Consider the following 20,767-nt stretch of genomic DNA (forward strand, 5'->3'; position numbering starts at 1 on the left):
ATGCAACCGGTTGCATCATTTTCTGGAAGCACTGATGCAGTACCCCTGTTACCAGTAAGCTGGTACTCATTTTGCCAACCTCAGAAGGATGACAGGCTGAATCAACCCACCTGGTGATGTTTCAACAGAACACCAGGGGCTTCAACTCAAGACCCTAAGATGTTAAGCCAGCCACCTTAACCGTTAAGCCAACACCAGGATTTCATCACACCTGCGCCATCTCCACAAGTAGAAGTGCAACATGTTGCTAATTGGGTAACTGACCTTAAGCACGGAATTTGGCGAGAGCATCAGGACACATAAACAACATTGGTGCTATTTCCCTCCTCGGATGTTCACGATTCTCTTCCATTGCCTCCCCTTACTTTTATCTCCTCTCAATTTCCTGTTCTCTAACTTATGTTCGCTTCATTAGAAGGTGGCCCAAAAAAAAATCTCCATGGTAAACATGGATTACTGAGTACAGCTTGTTGGGGAATGCATAAGAAATCATAATTTGATCAAAATGAGAGGTTCACCAAATGAGAGCTGACAAATTAATAACAAGCAACAAACGATTGTTGATTATGATTCGTTCTTACGCTCTGTGTCAGGCATGGCTATAACACTACCTTTGATTGGTCAATTAAACCTGTTTTTATTGCATTAACCAAAAGCAAATGCTGCTTTACTTAAGTATTCATCTTCAGAATTGCAACAACATTTTAAAAATTCTCTGTTGTGAGCAAACACATGACACACTCTTTAACTCAACTCTCATATCTGTTAGCACGACAAACCACCTGATCAATGATGGTTGCACTGGCAACTGCTTCGTCCATGGTGGCCTGCCCACGCTCTACCACCGTCGAGATGTCGCTGATGACATGCTGCACCTCGGGTGTGAATGTCTGCCTCCTGGACTCCTCCAAGAAATGTGACACAAGAACTTTTGTGTCCCAGTAGGTCTCAAAGTCAACAAGTGAGTGAGGACGGGCTTTGCTGGAGCACGATGTGTCCTCCTTTGTGCCCACATGCTTGCGTCGTAAGGGAACACAGGCTCCCGTGTCACCGGTGCTCCAAGCCTCAGAGGTTCGTTGTATGGTCTGGCTGGCCGCAGAGTCTGTGCAAGACAGACAAGTGTGAAGTTGGCAGAAGGTCAAAGTTAAATTTGATGTTTGGAAATAAATTAAATGATATGTATAATTTCAACACAGTTGAGTGAGGTGGCACAAGACCTGACAACATATGTATGTGTATATATATATATATATATATATATATATATATATATATATATATATATATATATATATATATATATATATATATATATATTTAAAAAACATTCATGACAAGAAATCTCAGCTCATACACTTCCACCAAAAGACAGGATCAAAATACAGTCATACTATAACCGATAAGGGTCCTCTTAGTTTTCTGTTTGGGGGTCACTTGGCTGTTAACAGCACGAAGTAGACACCTTTCAGGAGTTGAGCTGGCAGGCTGTCCTGTAAGGGAGTATATACCAGTCCTTGTTGAACCTCTTAACTGGAATGGTCACCATGAGCCCCCGTACAATGCCAACACTTGTTGTAAGAATACAGATCAACAGGGGATGCCTCTTGCACTTATATACATGACCTCATGGGATGGTAGGAATCCAGTCTGTGCAGTTGATGGCCGAGGAGCCAGAAAAAATGGTCAAATATTCGTCCGTGAATTGATTCCTTTACCCAGGGGGTGGGGTAGCTATTTGCTAACAAAAAGCTTATAAAGTCGATGTGGGATTACTGATGCTGCGGTTAGCAGTATAGCAGCTGATACAGCACTGCTTTTAGCTCTGGGTGGTTTTGTGACTTTCATAGACTACAACTTAGGCAGATTCCATGTTTAATCTTGAAATCTCTCTTATTGGTTACAATATACAGATCTCATTAACTGTGAAATGAATACATCAACAGGGTGGAGGTGTGGCAGGTATTGCCTGTTGGTCAAGGACCAGACCCTTACAAGAGCAGATGTGGCACATGGGCTTGTGGTCACTATTCCATGGTAGTGCTTTAAAAAAAACAAAAACAAACACACACACACACACACACACACACACACACACACACACACACACACACACACACACACACACACACACACACACACACACACACACACACACACACACACACACACACGCTGGCTGCTTTGAGACCAAGGAGTGCTCCCCGTTCCACCTTCTGAAACCCATATATGGAGATAACAACACAAACACACACACAAACACACATGTACACACCTTCCTTGGGCCTTTTGTACATACAGGCTATTTCACATTTTTCATTTGAAATTGCCTGCTGTATAACCATCAGGCAGAGAGCCCTCTGATGTAAATGTTCGGAATAATAAATGTACACCCAAGAGTGTGCGGGTTTATGTTTGGTTTGGAGAAGCATCTTGTTCTACCTTTGTCTACTTTTCATGACATATACTGACGCACACATTGTTGGAAACAAGACAGCTGGATTTATGTCTCTTTGACAGCTCACCTGCACTCATTTGTTGCTCATTTCTCTCGCTTGTGGAGCCAACTTTCTCTGTGTGTTCAGTCCGATTCTTCCCTCCAGGGCTTCAAGACAGTTGTTCTTCACGACCTCAGGTCATCCCCCATCCACTCATGATCTCTTCTACCCCAGATGACCCCATTCCCAAGCACTTCATTTTTCTAGGTTATTGTGATTTTACCCCCATCTCCCTCATCTTCACCCTTTCTCGTTTGTTAGTTGTTGGTCAGTTTGTTCCTTTTTCCTTTCATCCCCACTTTCCCCTTCCTCTTCTTGCTCCGTTTCATTCAACTTGTGTGCAGCTTGTTCACCCCCAAGTGTCCTTCTCTCCTCCGTTTGATCTCATTCTCATTTCTACTCTGCTGTTGGTGTTTCCCTCTTTCCATTTTGTTCTGTTCCATCCTGCTCTAGCTCTTCCATGAGCCCCGATCATGGACACAAAAAAACCCCTCCATGATCGACGCATGGCCACGACTTGTTGCATGACTTGCTACACAACTGCCCCTCCCCCCTCCTCCATTCATAATAGCAGATTACTTTTGGGTCCCAATATAATTCAACCAATTTTGGCCGGTATTTGGTTACAAGCTCATTTTGGTGGTTGCTTCCTTTTTTTTTACCAAGTACTTTGGCATGTGGAAAAAGCGCTGAGACAGTCAGCGACCCATTTCTGTGGTGGCTATTCAAGGAATTTAGAATTTGCTCAGGGTACCAGCACACAATGGCCTACCCTGTGATAAATATCAAAATCAACAAATGTCAAACCTCGATACGGTGCTCTCATGTGCTCACATTTAAGTCAATCAGAGTGGATTCATTTCTCCGTTAAAACAGGAATTGACTACAAACTGTCACATTGCCACTTCATAGGCAGGATGTTGCACTATCAAGTATTACTACTACTACTACTACTAATAATAATAATAATAATAATAACAATAATAATAATGCAAGTTCCATTAGAAGGAACTTCAACACAAGAGGGGGGCCATTATATCCATGAAAGCATGCACTATTATTGCCAAGCTATCTATGGTTGTTTGTCTGTGCTCTATTCTTTTAAATAATCAGCATCAAACAAGGAAGCAGCAGCAGATACCATTTTTGGGTCTTTGGTATAACTTGGTCAGAGTTCGAAACACTGACCTCCCAGACTCACAGCGGACACTCAAACCATTCCGTCAGCAAGCCTGGTGGTATTAGTACAGTTTTTTAGAAGTGACCTTATGCTGTCCATTTAGTCTGTTTGCACTTGCTTGTAGATGTTAAACAGCTGAAGCTGCCTTTCATAATGTGTGGTCCATTGTGTCTGAGGACCCTGGCAAAATTCCTGCTCTCAACAGTGCCTTGCAGTATAGCCACATTCCAGTAATGGTGCAAACAGCAGACTTCACGCAGAGGGGAAGGAGAGCGAGTCGGAAGATGGTCGGGCATTGGGATGGAGCGAAGAGAAAAGGGAATGGAGTTTCAGAGGAGAGGAAGGAATGGGGGAGTGGAACAAAGGTGAATTAATGAAAATAAAATGAAGAGTGCAGAATCAAAAATTAAATCATTTATGGACAACCGTGACAAAAAATACATCATCATATCGCGTAAGAAATGCATCGGAGTGTATTTTTTTCAGGCATTTTAATGTCGGTGGCTCATAAAAGAAATAATGATGAAGCCAATGGCGACATTAAAATTTTGTGTTATATTTCCGGATACCCGTTGAAGGATTGAATGAATTGCTCTGCTCTCCGCTCTCAGTACGATGTGTAGACAAGGTGAGATATTCTGCCAATTCAAACTTTTCCGCTATGAGCACTCACTCAAACGGGAGGCCGATTCGACTATCCTTCCCAGCTTGGCTCCGGGCCTGCGATTATGCTTCGGGCCTGCGATTATAGTTCGCCATGCAGTAGGACGTGCCAAGATTCATCTGGTGATTCATCTATCTGCTTATTTCCATTCGCACAGGTGGTCATAGCAGACCACTCACATTGCGTAACCTCCAATGTAGTTGAATCAGGTCAACATCATTGAAATGAAGAAATATGAGCTCAGCTGTTGGAGCTCGCCACTTCGGTCCATTGTGCGAAAAAGAAGTGTTGGAAAAACAAATATCAACAATTTGTCATCCTGAGGCAGTCGATATTATATGTGCAAATGTTTGAGATTCATGAAAGGGACTGAATAGTTTAGGAATTAAAAAAAATTCACTGCTGACACAAACATTGTGAAGGGGGTTTACAAGGTTTGTGCAATTAGCAAAATGAAGAGCAATGTAAAACATACACAGAAGAGAGGAGGAAAAGGTGAGAATAAAAATGTTTAAAAATGGAGGACGTTGGAGGGGGCGGGTTGTGGTAGGTGACGTAGAAAAAGGTGGTACATTAACTGAAAGCGAGAGAGGGAGAGAGAGAGAGAGAGAGAGAGAGAGAGAGAGAGAGAGAGAGAGAGAGAGAGAGAGTGAGAGTGAGAGAGAGAGAGAGAGAGTAGGAAGAAGAGAAAAAGAGGGAGGACAAGATTGTGAATGTGATATGTGTTGAACAAGGGGAGGGCGTCAAAAATAATTCCGCATTTTTAAAAAACAGTATGCAATTTGTAGAAAACTTCCAAAGACAATGACTTCAAATATATATTCCATATTAACAGAGCATCCGGGTATTCCTAGAAATAAATTACAGTAAGTGATTTGGAAGGAAGCATGAGGCATCATTAATTGCCAACATTTCCAACTTTAATGTGAATGCCAATGATGAGAGAATGAACAAACTGTGTGGATTCACTCATCCCCATGTGTCCTTACAAGCTGTAACACAATCTGTTTCACAATATGATAGGAAAGCTTCCTGGTTAGCTTCATCACAAGTAATCACAGGACTGATTGCTTCCAATATATCGCTGGAGGCTACAGTCATAATGTTACTGCCTCCAGTTTCAGATGATGGAAATAACTCAGCAAGAGGTGAAATACATATTACACATGTAAAGGGAGCCCCACATTGCCAAAATGGGGTAAAATTTGCCCAAACCCAAAAGGAAAAGCTTAAATATTTAAATTCAAAATTGACCTGTCTGGAGGTCCCATTTGAACACAAACCTTTTGAGGCTGGGAAAATATGATCAAATGAAAGCATAATAAAAGTATTTGCCAACTGTTTAGTAATATCCTTGTAATTCATGTAAAAGGGTCAGGTCAGGTCAGGTCAGGTCAGGTATGCATGCGCCGGAGCAGCGCGTCGCTGCGTCCACTTTCACCGGTACTCCAGGGGCCTCCGTCTGAATATCCCCCAGGGAGATGCCTGACCCATCCCCATCTCCTTGAGGTGAGGCACATGGTGCAACCACGAGGAACGTGGTCGGCCTATTGGCCTCCTCCACTCAGGAGACTCCCTTGCTGAGAGAATCTGGTGAGCAGGATCAGCGTCAGGAAAACGAGCCACATGTTCATACAGCCGCAACTGACGCTCACGGACTATGCAGGTAACAAATCTCATCCGAGTCTCTCTCAGCAACTGCTCGTTGGACACAAAGTCTGACCAGCGATAGCCAAGGATTCTCTGAAGAGACCTGGTACCAAAGGAATTAACTCTCCCTCTCAGATCCTTGGTCAGAATCCAAGTCTCACATCCGTAGAGCAAGACTGGAAGCACCAAGGACTTGAAGACTCGGACTTTCGTCCTCCCGCACAGGTACCGGCAGCACCATACCCCATGATCCAGTGAATCCATGACTCCCCAGGCCCAACCCAGACGTCCATTGACCTCTGGCTCACAGCCAGCAGAGACATGAATATCACTGCAAAAGTGAGTGAATCTCTCCGTGACCTCAACATCCGCAACACAAACTGGTACAGAGGGGATTGCAGCATCCAAGATATGAGTGAAAGCCTGGATCTTAGTGTTGACCCAGGAAACCCATAATCCCAGTGGCTCCAACTCCTCATTCAGCACCTCGATGGCCCCCAAAAGGATATCCAGAGTCTCTGCAAAGATGACTGCATCAACTGCAAAATCAAGGTCAGAGATCTTGACATTCTCAAACAAGGCACCGCAGCTTCATCTCTCCGACATCCTCCCAAGAATACAGTCAATGCAAGCGCTGAAAAGTGTGGGGGCCAGAATACACCCCATGACAAACTCCAGTAACAACTGGAAATAAGTCAGAGGTGGTACCACCACATCTCAAAGCACTCTCAGTACCAGAGTATAGTTCAGACATCAGATTGATTCAGTTTTTGTGACACCCCATGAAGACCAAGAATCTTCCAGAGGGCATTCCAATTCACTGAATCAAGCACTTTACAGAGATCAACATCAGCTGCAGGCAGCCCCTGCCAAAACTCTCGCCTGCGTTCGGTGAGGACCCGAAGAGCAAGGATATGGTCAATCATTGACCTCTTTGGTGTAAAGCCTGACTGCTCCGGACGCTGGTGCTCAAGCATATGATTGCGAACCCTATCAAGAATTATCTGAGCAAAGACCTTGCCCGGCAATGAGAGCAGCGTCACCCCTTGGCAGTTGCTGCAGTTTTGGCAATCACCCTTCCCTTTCCAGAGAGGGACAACAAGGCCCCTCTTCCAGTCAGTTGGGATGATGACTGTGTTCCAGGTAGAGCACAGAACTGCATTTAATAACACGAGTACAGCACTTACACCAGCCTTGAGAAGTTGAGCATGGATGCCACAGATCCCAGTAGCTTGACCCCATTTCAACTGCTTCACCGAAGCCTGTGTTTCCACAAATGAAGGTGGACTGCAGTTGATTGGAGGGTCAGCAAAAGGGATTGAAACACCCCTGACATCCAACTCGACAGATGGTCAGACTGGTACAGCCGCTCAAAGTAACTGACCCAGCGGGCCTTCACTTCGGACTAACCCAAGGAGACCGCCATCTGGTGGAAGACACCTCAGTACCACCCCAGCACACTCTCCCGCAATCTAACCTGGGGAGGTTACCCTGTGGTTTCCCTCCTATAATTAAAGATTGGGGGTCCCGACGGCTTTGCCCCAATCCTGTCATCTGGTAACCTGCCCTGCGAAGGGAAGCTGCACAGGAGGTACTCCCATGGAATGGGTTTTCAGATTTTTTAATGCTTTTAGAATGTTTTGTGCGATGAAGTGTTTTACGGTGGCCGGAGTGCAAATCCTGCCAACAACCTCCAAACAAAAAAGTAACCCAACTGCAGGAGGACGTCCGCAGACACAGTTGGGCACTAGATATGGATGGCTGTTGGCTCATAATGAGCTCCTCTGCCCTTTGACATGTTTTGTTCTTCCTGCTACATGTCCATGTCATACAACCTCATCACCAAGAAACTTGGTGGGGGAGACAGTTTCGTCGCCGACAATAGAACAGGTTAGTACAGGTTTACATGGTACCTGTGCAAGTCACAGATCTAATCTTACCTGACCTGATACCCTGTAGATTAATACAAGTATTGAATGGGGGTTGGGGGCGGGTACGGTGATGCTTTTTCCCAGACATGCTTCAATATGAATTGCGAATGCTGGGATACATCACCACAAGAGAGGGTATTGCGAGGCCGTTTGTCCTCATTTGCTCTCTTTTTTTCTGAAATGTATGTAATCTTCCTCGGGTGTGTGTGTGTGTGTGTATGTGTGTGTGTGTGTGTGTGTGTGTGTGTGTGTGTGTGTGTGTGTGTGTGTGTGTGTGTGTGTGTGTGTGTGTGTGTGTGTGTGTGTGTGTGTGTGTGTGTGTGTGTGTGTGTGTGTGTGTGTGTGTGTGTGTGTGTGTGTGTGTGTGTGTGTGTAGGTGATGGTGCCATTAGTTAAGATTGTTGAAGTGATAACGGGATAAGTCTCCTCTGTGTCTCCTTTTGTAAATTGATTGCCTTTTGCCGCATCCACAAATTCCTTGCTATCCTCTGCTGTACATACAAATAAACCCAATTTACTGCACCACAGACCTTTCCTCGCTTGATTATAAATAAATGCTTGTATAGAAATGTTCACAGCTCGTTTTCATCTTTTCCTTCATTGGTCCAGCATGGTTCGTTTTCTAACTTAGTCAGGATGTTATTCCCAAACGATCTGTTTTTATAGCAAGTACATCTTTGGAAGTTACGCTCGGCTGCATCTGATGTGGTAATGTAATCAATCGGGTTTGAGCAAGACAAACTGAGGGCGTGTCCCCCGGTAATTAAACCATGTGACCTTTCGGTAAACGGTATCAGAGGACCAAAAGTCACATGGTGGAGTTATTTGCGTTCACGGTCGATTAGCGACCAGATGCGTCACAAAGTTATTTGTGTGCGAAGGCCTGCGATTCCGGAGAGTCTGGTGGGAACCCAAGGTAGTTTACCCACTCGTGGTCTTCTCGCCCCCGACCCCGGGTCTGCAACAATATATTATATTATACATGAGCAAATACCAACTGTCACTTTGATGACGGTAATACTAAGGCCTCAGTCACATTTGCTCTACGGCAAGGATAAGGTGGCCGTACGCCCTCTGAATTGACAGAAACGTGCGGCGGCCGCAGAGAAACTGAGGTGGCCTCAGGGTGGCCCTACGCCGTTTGGCTATATTTTACAGGCCGTAGGGTCGCTGTGGAATGAAATCACGGAGTTATAACTTTTTTTTCATTTCTACGCTCGCCGTAGCAATTCGACAAGCCAAGCTCTGACTAGATGTGTTTCATGTCGACCGTACATAGGGCGTGCGGTGGGCTTGCGTTTTCCGTGCGGCTGCCGGAAGCTCTTCTCAAAGAAAAATGAATTTTCCCAACCCCCCAAAAATTACGGCGGCCGCACTATTTACACGGTCGCCGTACGGTGGCCTTGCGGTCTGTGTGACTAACTGTGGGCAAAGCAGGGTCGACGCATGGTTCCCCTACGCCCACCGTACACCTACGTACGGCCTCCGTGGCAGTCTGTGTCGACCGTGCGCTACTGCTAGAGATCGGCGTATAGTTGTTTGCCTATACACAGTGGTGCCCCCAGAATCCCAATTTAATTCGTTCCTGGAGGCTGTCCGGATTGCAAAAAGTTTGGATTCAAAAAATATTTTCCCAATAAGAAATAATGCAAAGTGAATTAATCCGTTCGTGGACCCAAAGAAAACCCACTTTCAAGACACTTTAAACTGAAATTCCCCATGTTTAAGGTAAAATAAGATGAGTAAATGACCTTCGGTGGCGGTGTATTGTATGTAAACTGGTACAATCACCACATCCAAAGGCCCACACAGGCTCGAGCTCCGGCCTGGGTTTCAATCGCTCGCGCACTCTGTGAGAGCGCTGCCCCCAGGGCAGCTCAGCAAACATGATGCCCCCAGAACCACAATCACTTTCATCAAACGCATCGGGCTGACGTAATCATGGATATTGAAAATTACAACTGGTTTTGCTGTGAAATTCAATCCTTGCCCGACAGTCCGTCACACCACGTGATCGGATTGCTTTTTTTGTTAATAATTAAAACACAAGATGATTAAAAAAAATGAAGGTGAAAACACGAGGTAAGGCCTAAGTCACATTTGGCTCGGCGCCCGGAGGGTCTACAAAATGTACGGACACTCGTGATTATAAAGCGGCTGCAGTATTTCCATGGTCACACAATGTCGCAGTGACATATGTTTTTATTTTTGGGGTAGCCACACGGCATGTTTATAAATTGTGGAGACTGAAAACGTGGGGTGCCGTAATTTTTTGGGGGTTGGGAAAATTCATTTTTCATTAAGAAGAGCTTACGGCAGCCGCACGGAAAACGCAAGCCCACCGTACGCCCTACGTACGGTCGACATGGAACACACCTACGTCATAGCTTGGCTTTGTCGAATTGCTACGGCGAGCGTAGAAATGAAAAAAGTTATAACTCCGCAATTATAATTCCACAACGCTCCTACGGCCTGTAAAATATAGCCAAACGGCGTAGGGCCACCCTGAGGCCACCTCAGTTTCTCTGCGGCCGTCGCACGTTTCTGTCAATTCCGAGGGTGTACAGCTGCCTTATCCTCGCCGGAGAGCAAATGTGACTGAGTACTTCCACCGCCGAACTGAATGAACAAAGCGCGAAGATGCGGATCGAACAGGTGGGGGAGACACGTGAACAAACATGAACGCTTCGTTGTGTTCGGTTTTTTTTTAAATGTATTGGGTTTTTTAGGGCCAAACTTTCTCGAAAAATTGTTCTGATTCCAATTTGTTCAAACAGCTTGGCCGTTTGGATTCTGGGGGCACCACGGTATATTATAGTTATAGTATATTCAGTTATATACACTGGTATATTTTTATTTCAGTAAAAAAATGGACTGGTATATATACCCAATCGTTACTGTCCGTCTGGCCGCACGTTCGCCTGAGGCCCCCCTGCGGTCGCCTTGCGGGCACCTTGAGGTCTCCTTGCATCTGCCTTGAAAATTATATTGCCGCCGCAGGGACGCCCTAAGGTCACCGTGCGACATGAAATCAAAGACCATACAGCACCACCACGTTTTCGGTCTCCACAATTTATAAATACGCCGTGCGGCTCCCCGAAAAATAAAAACATAAGTGACTGCTACATTGTGACCGTGGAAATACTGCGGCCACCGTAGAATTGCTAGTGGCCGCAGATTTTGGAGACCCCACGGCCGCCGTGGCAAATGTGACCTCGGCCTAAAGGAGGGAGGAAGAAAAGGAGGGGGGCAGAGGGAGAGACAGGTGGGGAAGAGAGTGTGGGGAGAGTGAAGAGGTGGAAGGAAAAGGAGAGAGGAGGGATGTGGGGAAAGGGAAGACAGTGTGAGGTGAGAGGAAGGAAAGGCAGAGGTGTGGTGGAGCGTTAATTACGATTCAGACTGTCTCATCAAAATGATTCTGCATGGTATAACAGTCAAGATGGAAACAAAATAATGTCTGAAATCCATTTTCTTCCGGGCATACTATAAACACGACCCGGAGACAAACTCCTGTCCAGACAAGTTCGGAGACAAACTTCTATGCAAGCATAAATATCGCCCGGAGACAAATATATATATATATATATATATATATATATATATATATATATGTATATATATGTATATACATATGTATATGTATATATATGTATATATATATGTATATATATATATATATATATATATATATATATATATATATATATATATATATATATATATATATATATATATATATATATATATATATATCTTCTTCTTCTTCCTCTTTCGGCTTGCTCCCGCTAGGGGTCGCCACAGCGGACCAACTGTCTCCATTTTGCTCTATCCTCCACATCTTCCATTGACACTCCAACCACCCGCATGTCCGCCCTCACGGCATCCATGAACCTCTTCTTTGGCCTTCCTCTTCTCCTCCTGCCTGGCGGCTCCATCTTCAACATCCTTCTCCCGATATACTCCGTTTCCCTCCTGTGCACATGTCCAAACCATCTCAATCTCGCCTCTCTCACTTTGTCTCCAAACCGTCCTACCTGCGCTGTCCCTCTAATACACTCATTTCTTATCCTATCCATCCTCGTCACTCCCAACGAGAATCGCAGCATCTTTAACTCTGCCACCTCCAGCTCTGCTTCCTGTCTTTTTGTTAGCGCCACCGCCTCCAAACCATACAACATAGCTGGTCTCACTACCGTCTTATATACTTTCCCCTTCACTCTTGCAGCTACCCTTCTGTCACAAATCACTCCTGCAACTCTTCTCCACCCACTCCATCCTGCCTGCACTCTCTTTTTCACTTCTCTCCCACACTCTCCGTTACTTTGGACAGTTGATCCCAAGTATTTAAACCAATCCACCTTCCCCACCTCAACTCCTTGCAACTGCACCATACCACCACCCTCCCTCTCATTTACGCACATATACTCCATCTTACTCCTACTGACTAACATTCCCCTTCTCTCCAGTGCGTACCTCCACCTCTCAAGGCTCGATTCAGCCTGCTCCCTACTCTCCCTACAGATCATGATGTCATCCGCGAACATCATGGTCCATGGAGACTCTAGTCTGATCTCGTCCGTCAACCTGTCCATCACCATTGCAAACAGGAAAGGGCTCAGAGTCGATCCTTGGTGCAATCCCACTTTAACCTTAAACCGGTCCGTCATTCCTACCGCACACCTCACCGCTGTCACACTGTCCTCATACATATCCTGCACGATCCTCACATACTTCTCCACCACTCCCGACTTCCTCATACAATGCCACAACTCATCTCTTGGCACCCTATCATAAGCTTTCTCTAAATCCACAAACACACAATGTAACTCTTTCTGGCCTTCCCTGTACTTCTCCATCAACATTCTCAAAGCAAACATCGCATCAGTGGTGCTCTTTCCTGGCATAAACCCATATTGCTGCTCACAGATCGTCACCTCTCCTCTCAACCGAGCTTCCACTACTCTTTCCCACAACTTCATGGTGTGGCTTAACAACTTTATCCCTCTGTAATTTCCACAGCTCTGCACATCACCCTTATTCTTGAAAATCGGAATCAGTACACTTAATCTCCACTCCTCCGGCATCCTCTCACTTTCCACGACTTTATTAAACAATCTGGTTAACAACCCCACTGCCATCTCTCCTAAGCATTTCCATGCCTCCACTGGTATACCATCTGGGCCAACCGCCTTTCCACTTTTCATCTTCTTCATAGCAGTCCTCACTTCATCCTTACTGATCCACCCCACTTCCAGATTCACTATCTCCACCTCTTCCAACCTTCTCTCTCTCTCATTTTCTTCATTCATCAGCTCCTCAAAGTACTCCATCCACCTTCTCAACACACTCTCCTCGCTCGTCAGCACATTCCCATTTGCGTCCTTTATCACCCGAACCTGCAGCACATCCTTCCCAGCTCGGTCCCTCTGTCTTGCCAATCGGTATAAATCCTTTTCCCCTTCTTTTGTATCCAGCTTCTCATACAGCTCGTCATATGCCTTTTCCTTGGCCTTTGCCACCTCTCTTTTGCTTTTCGACGCCACTCCTTGTACTCCTGCCGACTTTCTTCATCTCTCTGACTATCCCACTTCTTTTTAGCCAACCCCTTCTTCCTTATACTTTCCTGTACTTCCTCATTCCACCACCAAGTCTCCTTATCTTCCTTCCTCTGTCCAGATGTCACACCAAGTACCTTCCGCGCTATCTCCCTCACAACTTCTGCTGTCGTTGCCCAATCATCCCACCCATCTTTACCACCATCCAGCGCCTGTCTCACCTCCTCCCTAAATTTCACGCAACAGTCTTCCTCCTTCAGCTTCCACCATCTGGTCCTTGGTTCAGCCCTCACTCTCTTCCTCAACCTCACCTCGAAAGTCATCCTGCAGACCACCAATCGATGCTGTCGAGCTACACTCTCCCCTGCCACAACCTTACAGTCACTAATCTCTTTCAGGTTGCATCTCCTACTTAAGATGTAATCCACCTGTGTGCACTTTCCTCCACTCTTGTATGTCACCCTGTGTTCCTCCTTCTTCTTGAAATACGTGTTTACCACTGCCATTTCCATTCTTTTTGCAAACGCTACCACCATTTGCCCTTCCACATTTCTCTTGTTGAGACCGTACCTCCCCATCACCTCCTCATCCTCTTTATTCCCTTCCCCAACATGTCCATTGAAATCTGCTCCAATCACCACTCTTTCATCCTTGGATACACTCTCCACCACTTCATCTAACTCACTCCAGAAATCTTCTTTATATTCCATCTCACACCCCATATGTGGGGCATATGCACTGATGACATTCATCATCACCCCTTCAATTTCCAACTTCACACTCATCACTCGGTCAGACACCCTCCTCACCTCCAATACCTTCTTGACATGATCTTCCTTCAGGATTATCCCGACACCATTTCTCCTCCCATCCACACCATGGTAGAACAGTTTGAAACCACCTCCAATGCTCCTCGCCTTACTCCCCATCCACTTGGTCTCTTGTACACACAGTATGTCCACCTTTCTTCTCTCCATCATATCAGCCAACTCTCGCCCTTTGCCAGTCATCGTCCCAACATTCAGAGTTCCAACTCTCACCTCCACACTTCTACCCTTCCCCTCTCCCACTGCCTCCGGACTCGCCTTCCCCGTCTCCTTCTCCTCCTTCGCCCAGCAGTAGCACAATTTCCACTGGTACCCTGCTGACCACCGGTACCGGTGGCGGTCGTTGGTAACCCGGGCCTCGACCGATCCGGTATGGAAATTCGTTTTGTTGTCCGCATAATGATTTGGCATAGGTTTTTACGCCGGATGCCCTTCCTGACGCAACCCTGGTCGCCTCTTACGACACACAGGGATATGGTACACCTATTCTAACCGGGGCATACACCGGGCCCAGTACAACTGGTGCTCATTTCGCCGACCTCGGAAGGATGGCAGGCTGGGTCAACCCCCTGGTGTTTTCGACTTGGTTTATATATATTTATATATATATATATAGATATAGATATATATATATATATATATATATATACATTATATAAATACATATATATATATATATATATATATATATATATATATATATATACACATATACATACATATATTAATTCAGTGTCCCAACGGGGCTTGAACTCAGGACCTCTTGGGTCCCAAGCCACTGCCCTTACCACTGCGCCAACACCAGGCTTAGATATATATATATATATATATATATATATATATATATATATATATATATATATATATATATATATATATATATATATATATATATATATATATATATATATATATATATATATATATATATATATATATATATATATATATATGTATATATATATATATATATATATATATATATATATATATATATATATATATATATATATATATATATATATATATATATATATATATATATATATATATATATATATATATATATATATATATATATATATATATATATATATATATATATATATATATATATATATATATATATATATATATATATATATATATATATATAGGCCTGTTTGTCTGTTGTATTATAACTTGATAACGGATTTCAATAAATCAAACTAAGGTGGATTCAGGGTACTCCCAGGAAGGTTTGCAATGAAAAATGTTTTGTTTTTTAAAATTTTATTGTTATTAATTTTTATTTATGGGTACATGGGCACATGAGGCGAAACTGCAAACACCAACTTGCAATGCTGGTTCTCCCCTCACTCCCGGGAATTATTTTTCTTCTTGCCCTGCTGATTAGCCATCACAACAAAGATTGGTATTTCCATCAGCAAAGAAATGGGTCTCATATTCTCATACATGTTCATATATATATATATATATATATATATATATATATATATATATATATATATATATATATATATATATATATAATATTTGGGCAGTGGGGATTACACATTTTTAAAGAAGTGAAGGCACTTCCAAACAAAGGTAAAGTAGATCTGCTCCACCAATTTGAGCAATAAGCAAGAGCAGACCCAGTCTCAGGCGATGTTTCACCCGCTTACCAGCAGGCTTCCTCAGGCCAATAGACCCCGAGCCTCGGCACGTGTTCAATTGAGCGGTCGTATCAGAATAAAAACAAGGCCCACCGAGTGGCGGGTCCGAAAGAGAAACCCCTCGTGCTCCCCGACACACTCGTGTGCAATACCCGTAACAATATATTCTACTCAGGTTTTCAATACTTGTGAAAGTTGGTGTCTGTTGAATGGAAAACAGTAATTGTGCCAAGTGTAGTAAGGCATAGTTGTTGGGCTTGCGTGGTGGGGGGTGCTGTGGGTTGCCGACCCTCCCAGCAGTCGAAAGGTCGAAGATGCTCGGTGTGCACTTCAGAGCTCTTTGGGGGTAGTTGGAGCTCATTCGCAATGCTTAAAATAAGTTACCAAGAATATCAACAAAGGTTCTATTTTACTTTTGAAATGCGATATTCTTGCCATCATTTCAAATTTATAGCACTCCATATTCTTACCATGAACATAACATAACCATTAACCACATATCTAATCTAGGTTTCATTAGGTATAGGACACTACGAAAGTTTTCTTTCCCAAACAGCTTACGTAATATGTGATTAATTCAAAATTAAAACTGACTAATTCAGGATAATGAAGAGTGGTTTTCCATGATGTTGATTTCTCATATGGCATCTGAAACAAACGGGATTAACACAATCCTGTCTGGAATGTTGAATCTCCACTCCAAAAATGCAGAAGGCTGACTTGTCATCTTTTTGGTAAATTTCCCCACTTGCATGTGTAATACTGAACAATTTTAGTTCAGATCCGAATAGAGATCCAGCCTATCAGTGTGATACGAAACGTAAACAAATCAGCCAGGTGGAGGAATGCTCTCCACCGAGTGCTCTTCTAGTTTTTCATCAAGTTGCAAAATCCAATTCTCATTGAGTGATGAATAATGCACTGCCGTAAAAGCCTAACCAAGACGTAACGCCGTAATGACGTCCCAGATGTTACGCCATCTTCCTACACCACCATCTCATTAAATCTGTCATCCCAATGCCTCACGCCTGACATTCCGGCCATCTCCTACGGACGTCAGATAGTCACATAGTCAGATATACGTGTTATGTTATTCAATTGCCATCAGTGGAGTGACAGGAAGGATTGAGTGCTGGACACCACAATGAATTGCACGAACGTAGAGGCCTAGCCTAACACTAGACGTAACACTGCAATGACATCCCAGAGAAAAGAGTGTGACAGACAGAAGGACGGAAGGACGTACAGAGAAATCCAGCGACTTCAATATATAGATTATATTATAAGATGCTATAACTTACAAAATACTTCAGTTAAAACAGACATGAGTGGTGGCCTGCTCAGTATGTCGAAGGAATCTGTTGATATTTAAGGAAAAACCCTGCTTATTGCCGGTCGACAGGAAGTAACCTTGTTGCAAATGATCGGATCAGTGATGATTTGTTTGAAATCATTCTCCATCACCATTTCACTTAAAGTGCCTGCCTGATAGATGCTGAGAATATTGAATCCCGAGCAAGGACTTGCCACAATTGAAGCTTAACTCAGTCACTTTGAGGCCAATTCAAGGACAATTCTGATAACTTAGCAGGAAGAAATAACGCAGTATACACTTTGTTTAACATAATAAATATAGAGTATTTACATCAAACTCAAGAAAATAACGATAGAATGTCACAAACCTGTCGTAGAGACCTCATGTGGACAATACCTCATCTTATTCCCGATCGATTGAGTGGTTCTTACATTATTGTGATGTTGGATAAGCTATAATAAAAAAAAAAAGATGTTAAAATCATAAAAAAAATTTATCTTCAGGGTGTTGTGCACAAGAGCCTAAATATTAACCTATATATATACCGGCAAAGACATTGCAATAGCTGTTGAAAGTCAGAAGCTGCAACTCATTTGTTGTTGACAAGGAACTGCTTTTTATAAAGTAACAATGTACCGCAGCCTTTCACAGGACTGGAATGATAGCCTTCGGAGTTATGCGCATGCTATAAGCTCTGAGCTGTCTAACCTCGGTTTGAATATGGGCCTTTGGGTTTGAAGGTGGCCTGTGAAGTTCAAAGCTTTGAACTTAAAATAAATTAGCATCCGCATTTATCCTTGGGTTTGGATATTGGTCCAGCCACAAAGAAAAAATGTCATCCTGCCTGTGAAATAGGCAGGATGAAGCATGAACATGTGTGCCATCCCTCAAATAGACGTTAACCTGGACATCCCATCTGCTGGCATTAGTTGGTAGATGTTAAAGATCCTGCATTGTCTTCTGGAATGAGTCAGTGAGCTATTGCCAACAGACTGAGCAAATTACAAATTCCTGCTCTGAGCTCCAGGGGGAAATGCCTCAGAAGTTGCCTCAACAAAACAAAAGCTATGGGCAGCATACAAAGTGATGATGACCTTTACACATAGGTGCACGATTTTGGATAAGTATAACATTAAATCATATCAGGTTCTCTCTCTCTCACTCTCTCTCTCTCTCTCTCTCTCTCTTTTCTCTCTCTCTCTCTCTTTTCTCTCTCTCTCTCTCTCTTTTCTCTCTCTCTCTCTCTCTCTCTCTCTCTCTCTCTCTCTCTCTCTCTCTCTCTCTCTCTCTCTCTCTCTCTTTCTCTCTCTCTCTCTCTCTCTCTCTCTCTCTCTCTCTCTCTCTCTCTCTCTCTCTCTCTCTCTCTCTCTCTCTCTCTCTCTCTCTCTCTCTCTCTCTCTCTCTCTCTCTCTCTCTCTCTCTCTCTCTGATGTGTCAGACTCTTCACCAAGAACCGGTGCCACAGAAGCAGCTTCCTGAGCAAGTTATACTGCGTGGTTTGCCATTGTTTTTCCAGGAGGAGTTATGGCAGGAATTTGGAATTTGTTCAGGGTGCCGGCGATGGCTCGCCTACTCTTCGTGAAGGACACCGTGGCATCTTTAATATCCACCAACTAACGCCGACAGACAGGACGCCCAGTTTAACATCCATTTGATGGACGGCACCCACAATGATGAATCACCCTGCCTGTGAAACACCGAGATGACAGGTCGGGATTTAAACCCCTGCTAGATGGCTTCGTGGCGAGTGTGTGCACCTGTAGGTCATCCTGGTGTAGGCCATCCTGGCAGCCCATCAGGTTGTCCATCACCCTTCGAAGTTTCTTGATCTATGACCTACCTCGTGGCTTTTGTCCAGTTATTTGAGCAATATCAAAGGATAGAGTTTCTTGAGAAATGCATCGGTAAGTATTAGTATTCAGGAGACGTTTCACCACCATTGCCAGTGACTACCTTAAGGCTTGGTGGATATTGGGCCAATATTGGATGAAAATGTATTTCCACATCTCTTAATCACCACACACAAACAGACTGACCTGTTGATGTTTGCTTCTCAACCACAAAAGGCATGCTATCTCCTGTGGATAAGAAAACTGGATGAGTTTCAACGCAAAAGCAGGCCCAAAACATATGTCTGTTGGTACACCAAGACAATTGGTCATACGGAAAGTAAAGACAACATTTTAAGAATCATCATTAAATTGAACTGTTGTCAAGAAAGCTCCACGGCTTCATGATAAATATTATGATTGCATATCAGCAAAAGTATTGGGACAGCATATCCAAACTTGAAATAATCCCTCCCAACTTGCACGTGCATATTTTACCACATTGCGGGTATTTGAAAGTCAAATGTGAACGAGGTCACGAGTTGATATGTCCTCAACGTGTAATTGTTATTGGATCTTCCCACGTCAACTGTGAGTGACGGCCTTTGGAAAGAGAAGAAAAAAGTTAGTTGAATGATGAAAAGAGGGCACATGGGTCGAAATGATTGAAAAGTTAGGAGGAAAATCCGAAGCCTGCTTAGCATTTCCATATGAAGTGATGATTCAGGGATTTTTGTAAGCCATGTTCAAATCCCATCTAATTGTCTATTTTTCAACTAATTCCCTTGCATAACTCACATATAGGTACACTGATGTTTACAAGTCTTCGACCTGCCTGCCATTTATGTACAAGCTTCCATATTATACTCTTAGATGTATGTAGAAAATAAATAATTGAACAATACAAGCAATGACGCAACATGACATGTGATGTTTAACAAAACTGGACACAAAGCATTATGGTGATGGCATCAAAACATCTTTTTCTTCTTCTGCAGAAGAAGGTCAGCAGGGAAATTATTTCCACCTTGTTTTGGGGTCTGCAGGGAAAGTTTTGGCCATCTTTCAGGAACTGAATGACCAGGCAAGACACTCGACCAGAGGTGGCAGGAATTTATAATTTGTTGAAGGTGCCTGTGATAACTCTCCAACTCCACATTAAAGACAACATGGGGATATTTTACCTCCACCAACTGTTGCTGACCAATGAGACAGCTGGCTTAGTATCTATCCAATAGACGTTGCAGTTGGTGCGAGTCATCAATTAACCAGTTTATAATCAGGTGTTGAATTTAACCCACACGAGACCATTCAGAGGAGAGTGCACTACCTCTGCACCATTCTGTTTGAATATGCCTGGTGTTGATTTAATGGTTAGGATGGTGGGCTTGGGATCCATGGATCCTGAATTCAAATTCTGCTTGGCTGTTGAATTAATACCAGGTGGGGTTGACTCTGCCTGTCATCCTTCCGAGGTTGGCAAAATGAGTGCCAGTATGCTGGTATCCTGTGTCAGAGTGGTGACCCGTCCAGGATTGTGCTCATTAGCTAAGGAGACTGCTTAGGCAGAACCAACGCTCTGCACAAAGTATGGTCCCAATAGATGGATGGATGGATTCTGTTTGAATCAGAATATTCCTCATTATTACAATAATTTTCATAA

At 43.7% G+C, this 20,767-nt stretch overlaps 1 protein-coding gene across 9 annotated transcripts in view; it reads right to left on the reverse strand.

Moving 5' to 3' along the window:
* The window catches only part of LOC147030900 (protein ENTREP2-like), a 312,148-nt gene that overhangs the window by 11,017 nt on the left and 280,364 nt on the right, over positions 1–20,767 (reverse strand). For 8 of the 9 annotated variants that reach the window (XM_085875457.1, XM_085875456.1, XM_085875462.1 and 5 more), the window contains 2 exons: positions 19,312–19,353; positions 783–1,102 (listed from right to left, as the gene is read on the reverse strand). In XM_085875457.1, the coding sequence (XP_085731583.1) occupies positions 783–1,102; positions 19,312–19,353 (362 nt within the window). The remainder of the gene's footprint in view (positions 1–782; positions 1,103–19,311; positions 19,354–20,767) is intronic. The other variant, XM_085875459.1, reaches the window with a different exon arrangement.

Source organism: Eptatretus burgeri, chromosome 3, assembly GCF_056783735.1.
Source record: "Eptatretus burgeri isolate ZD-2024b chromosome 3, Ebu_testis_v1, whole genome shotgun sequence".
In the NCBI taxonomy this organism is placed as follows: Eukaryota; Metazoa; Chordata; class Myxini; order Myxiniformes; family Myxinidae; genus Eptatretus; species Eptatretus burgeri.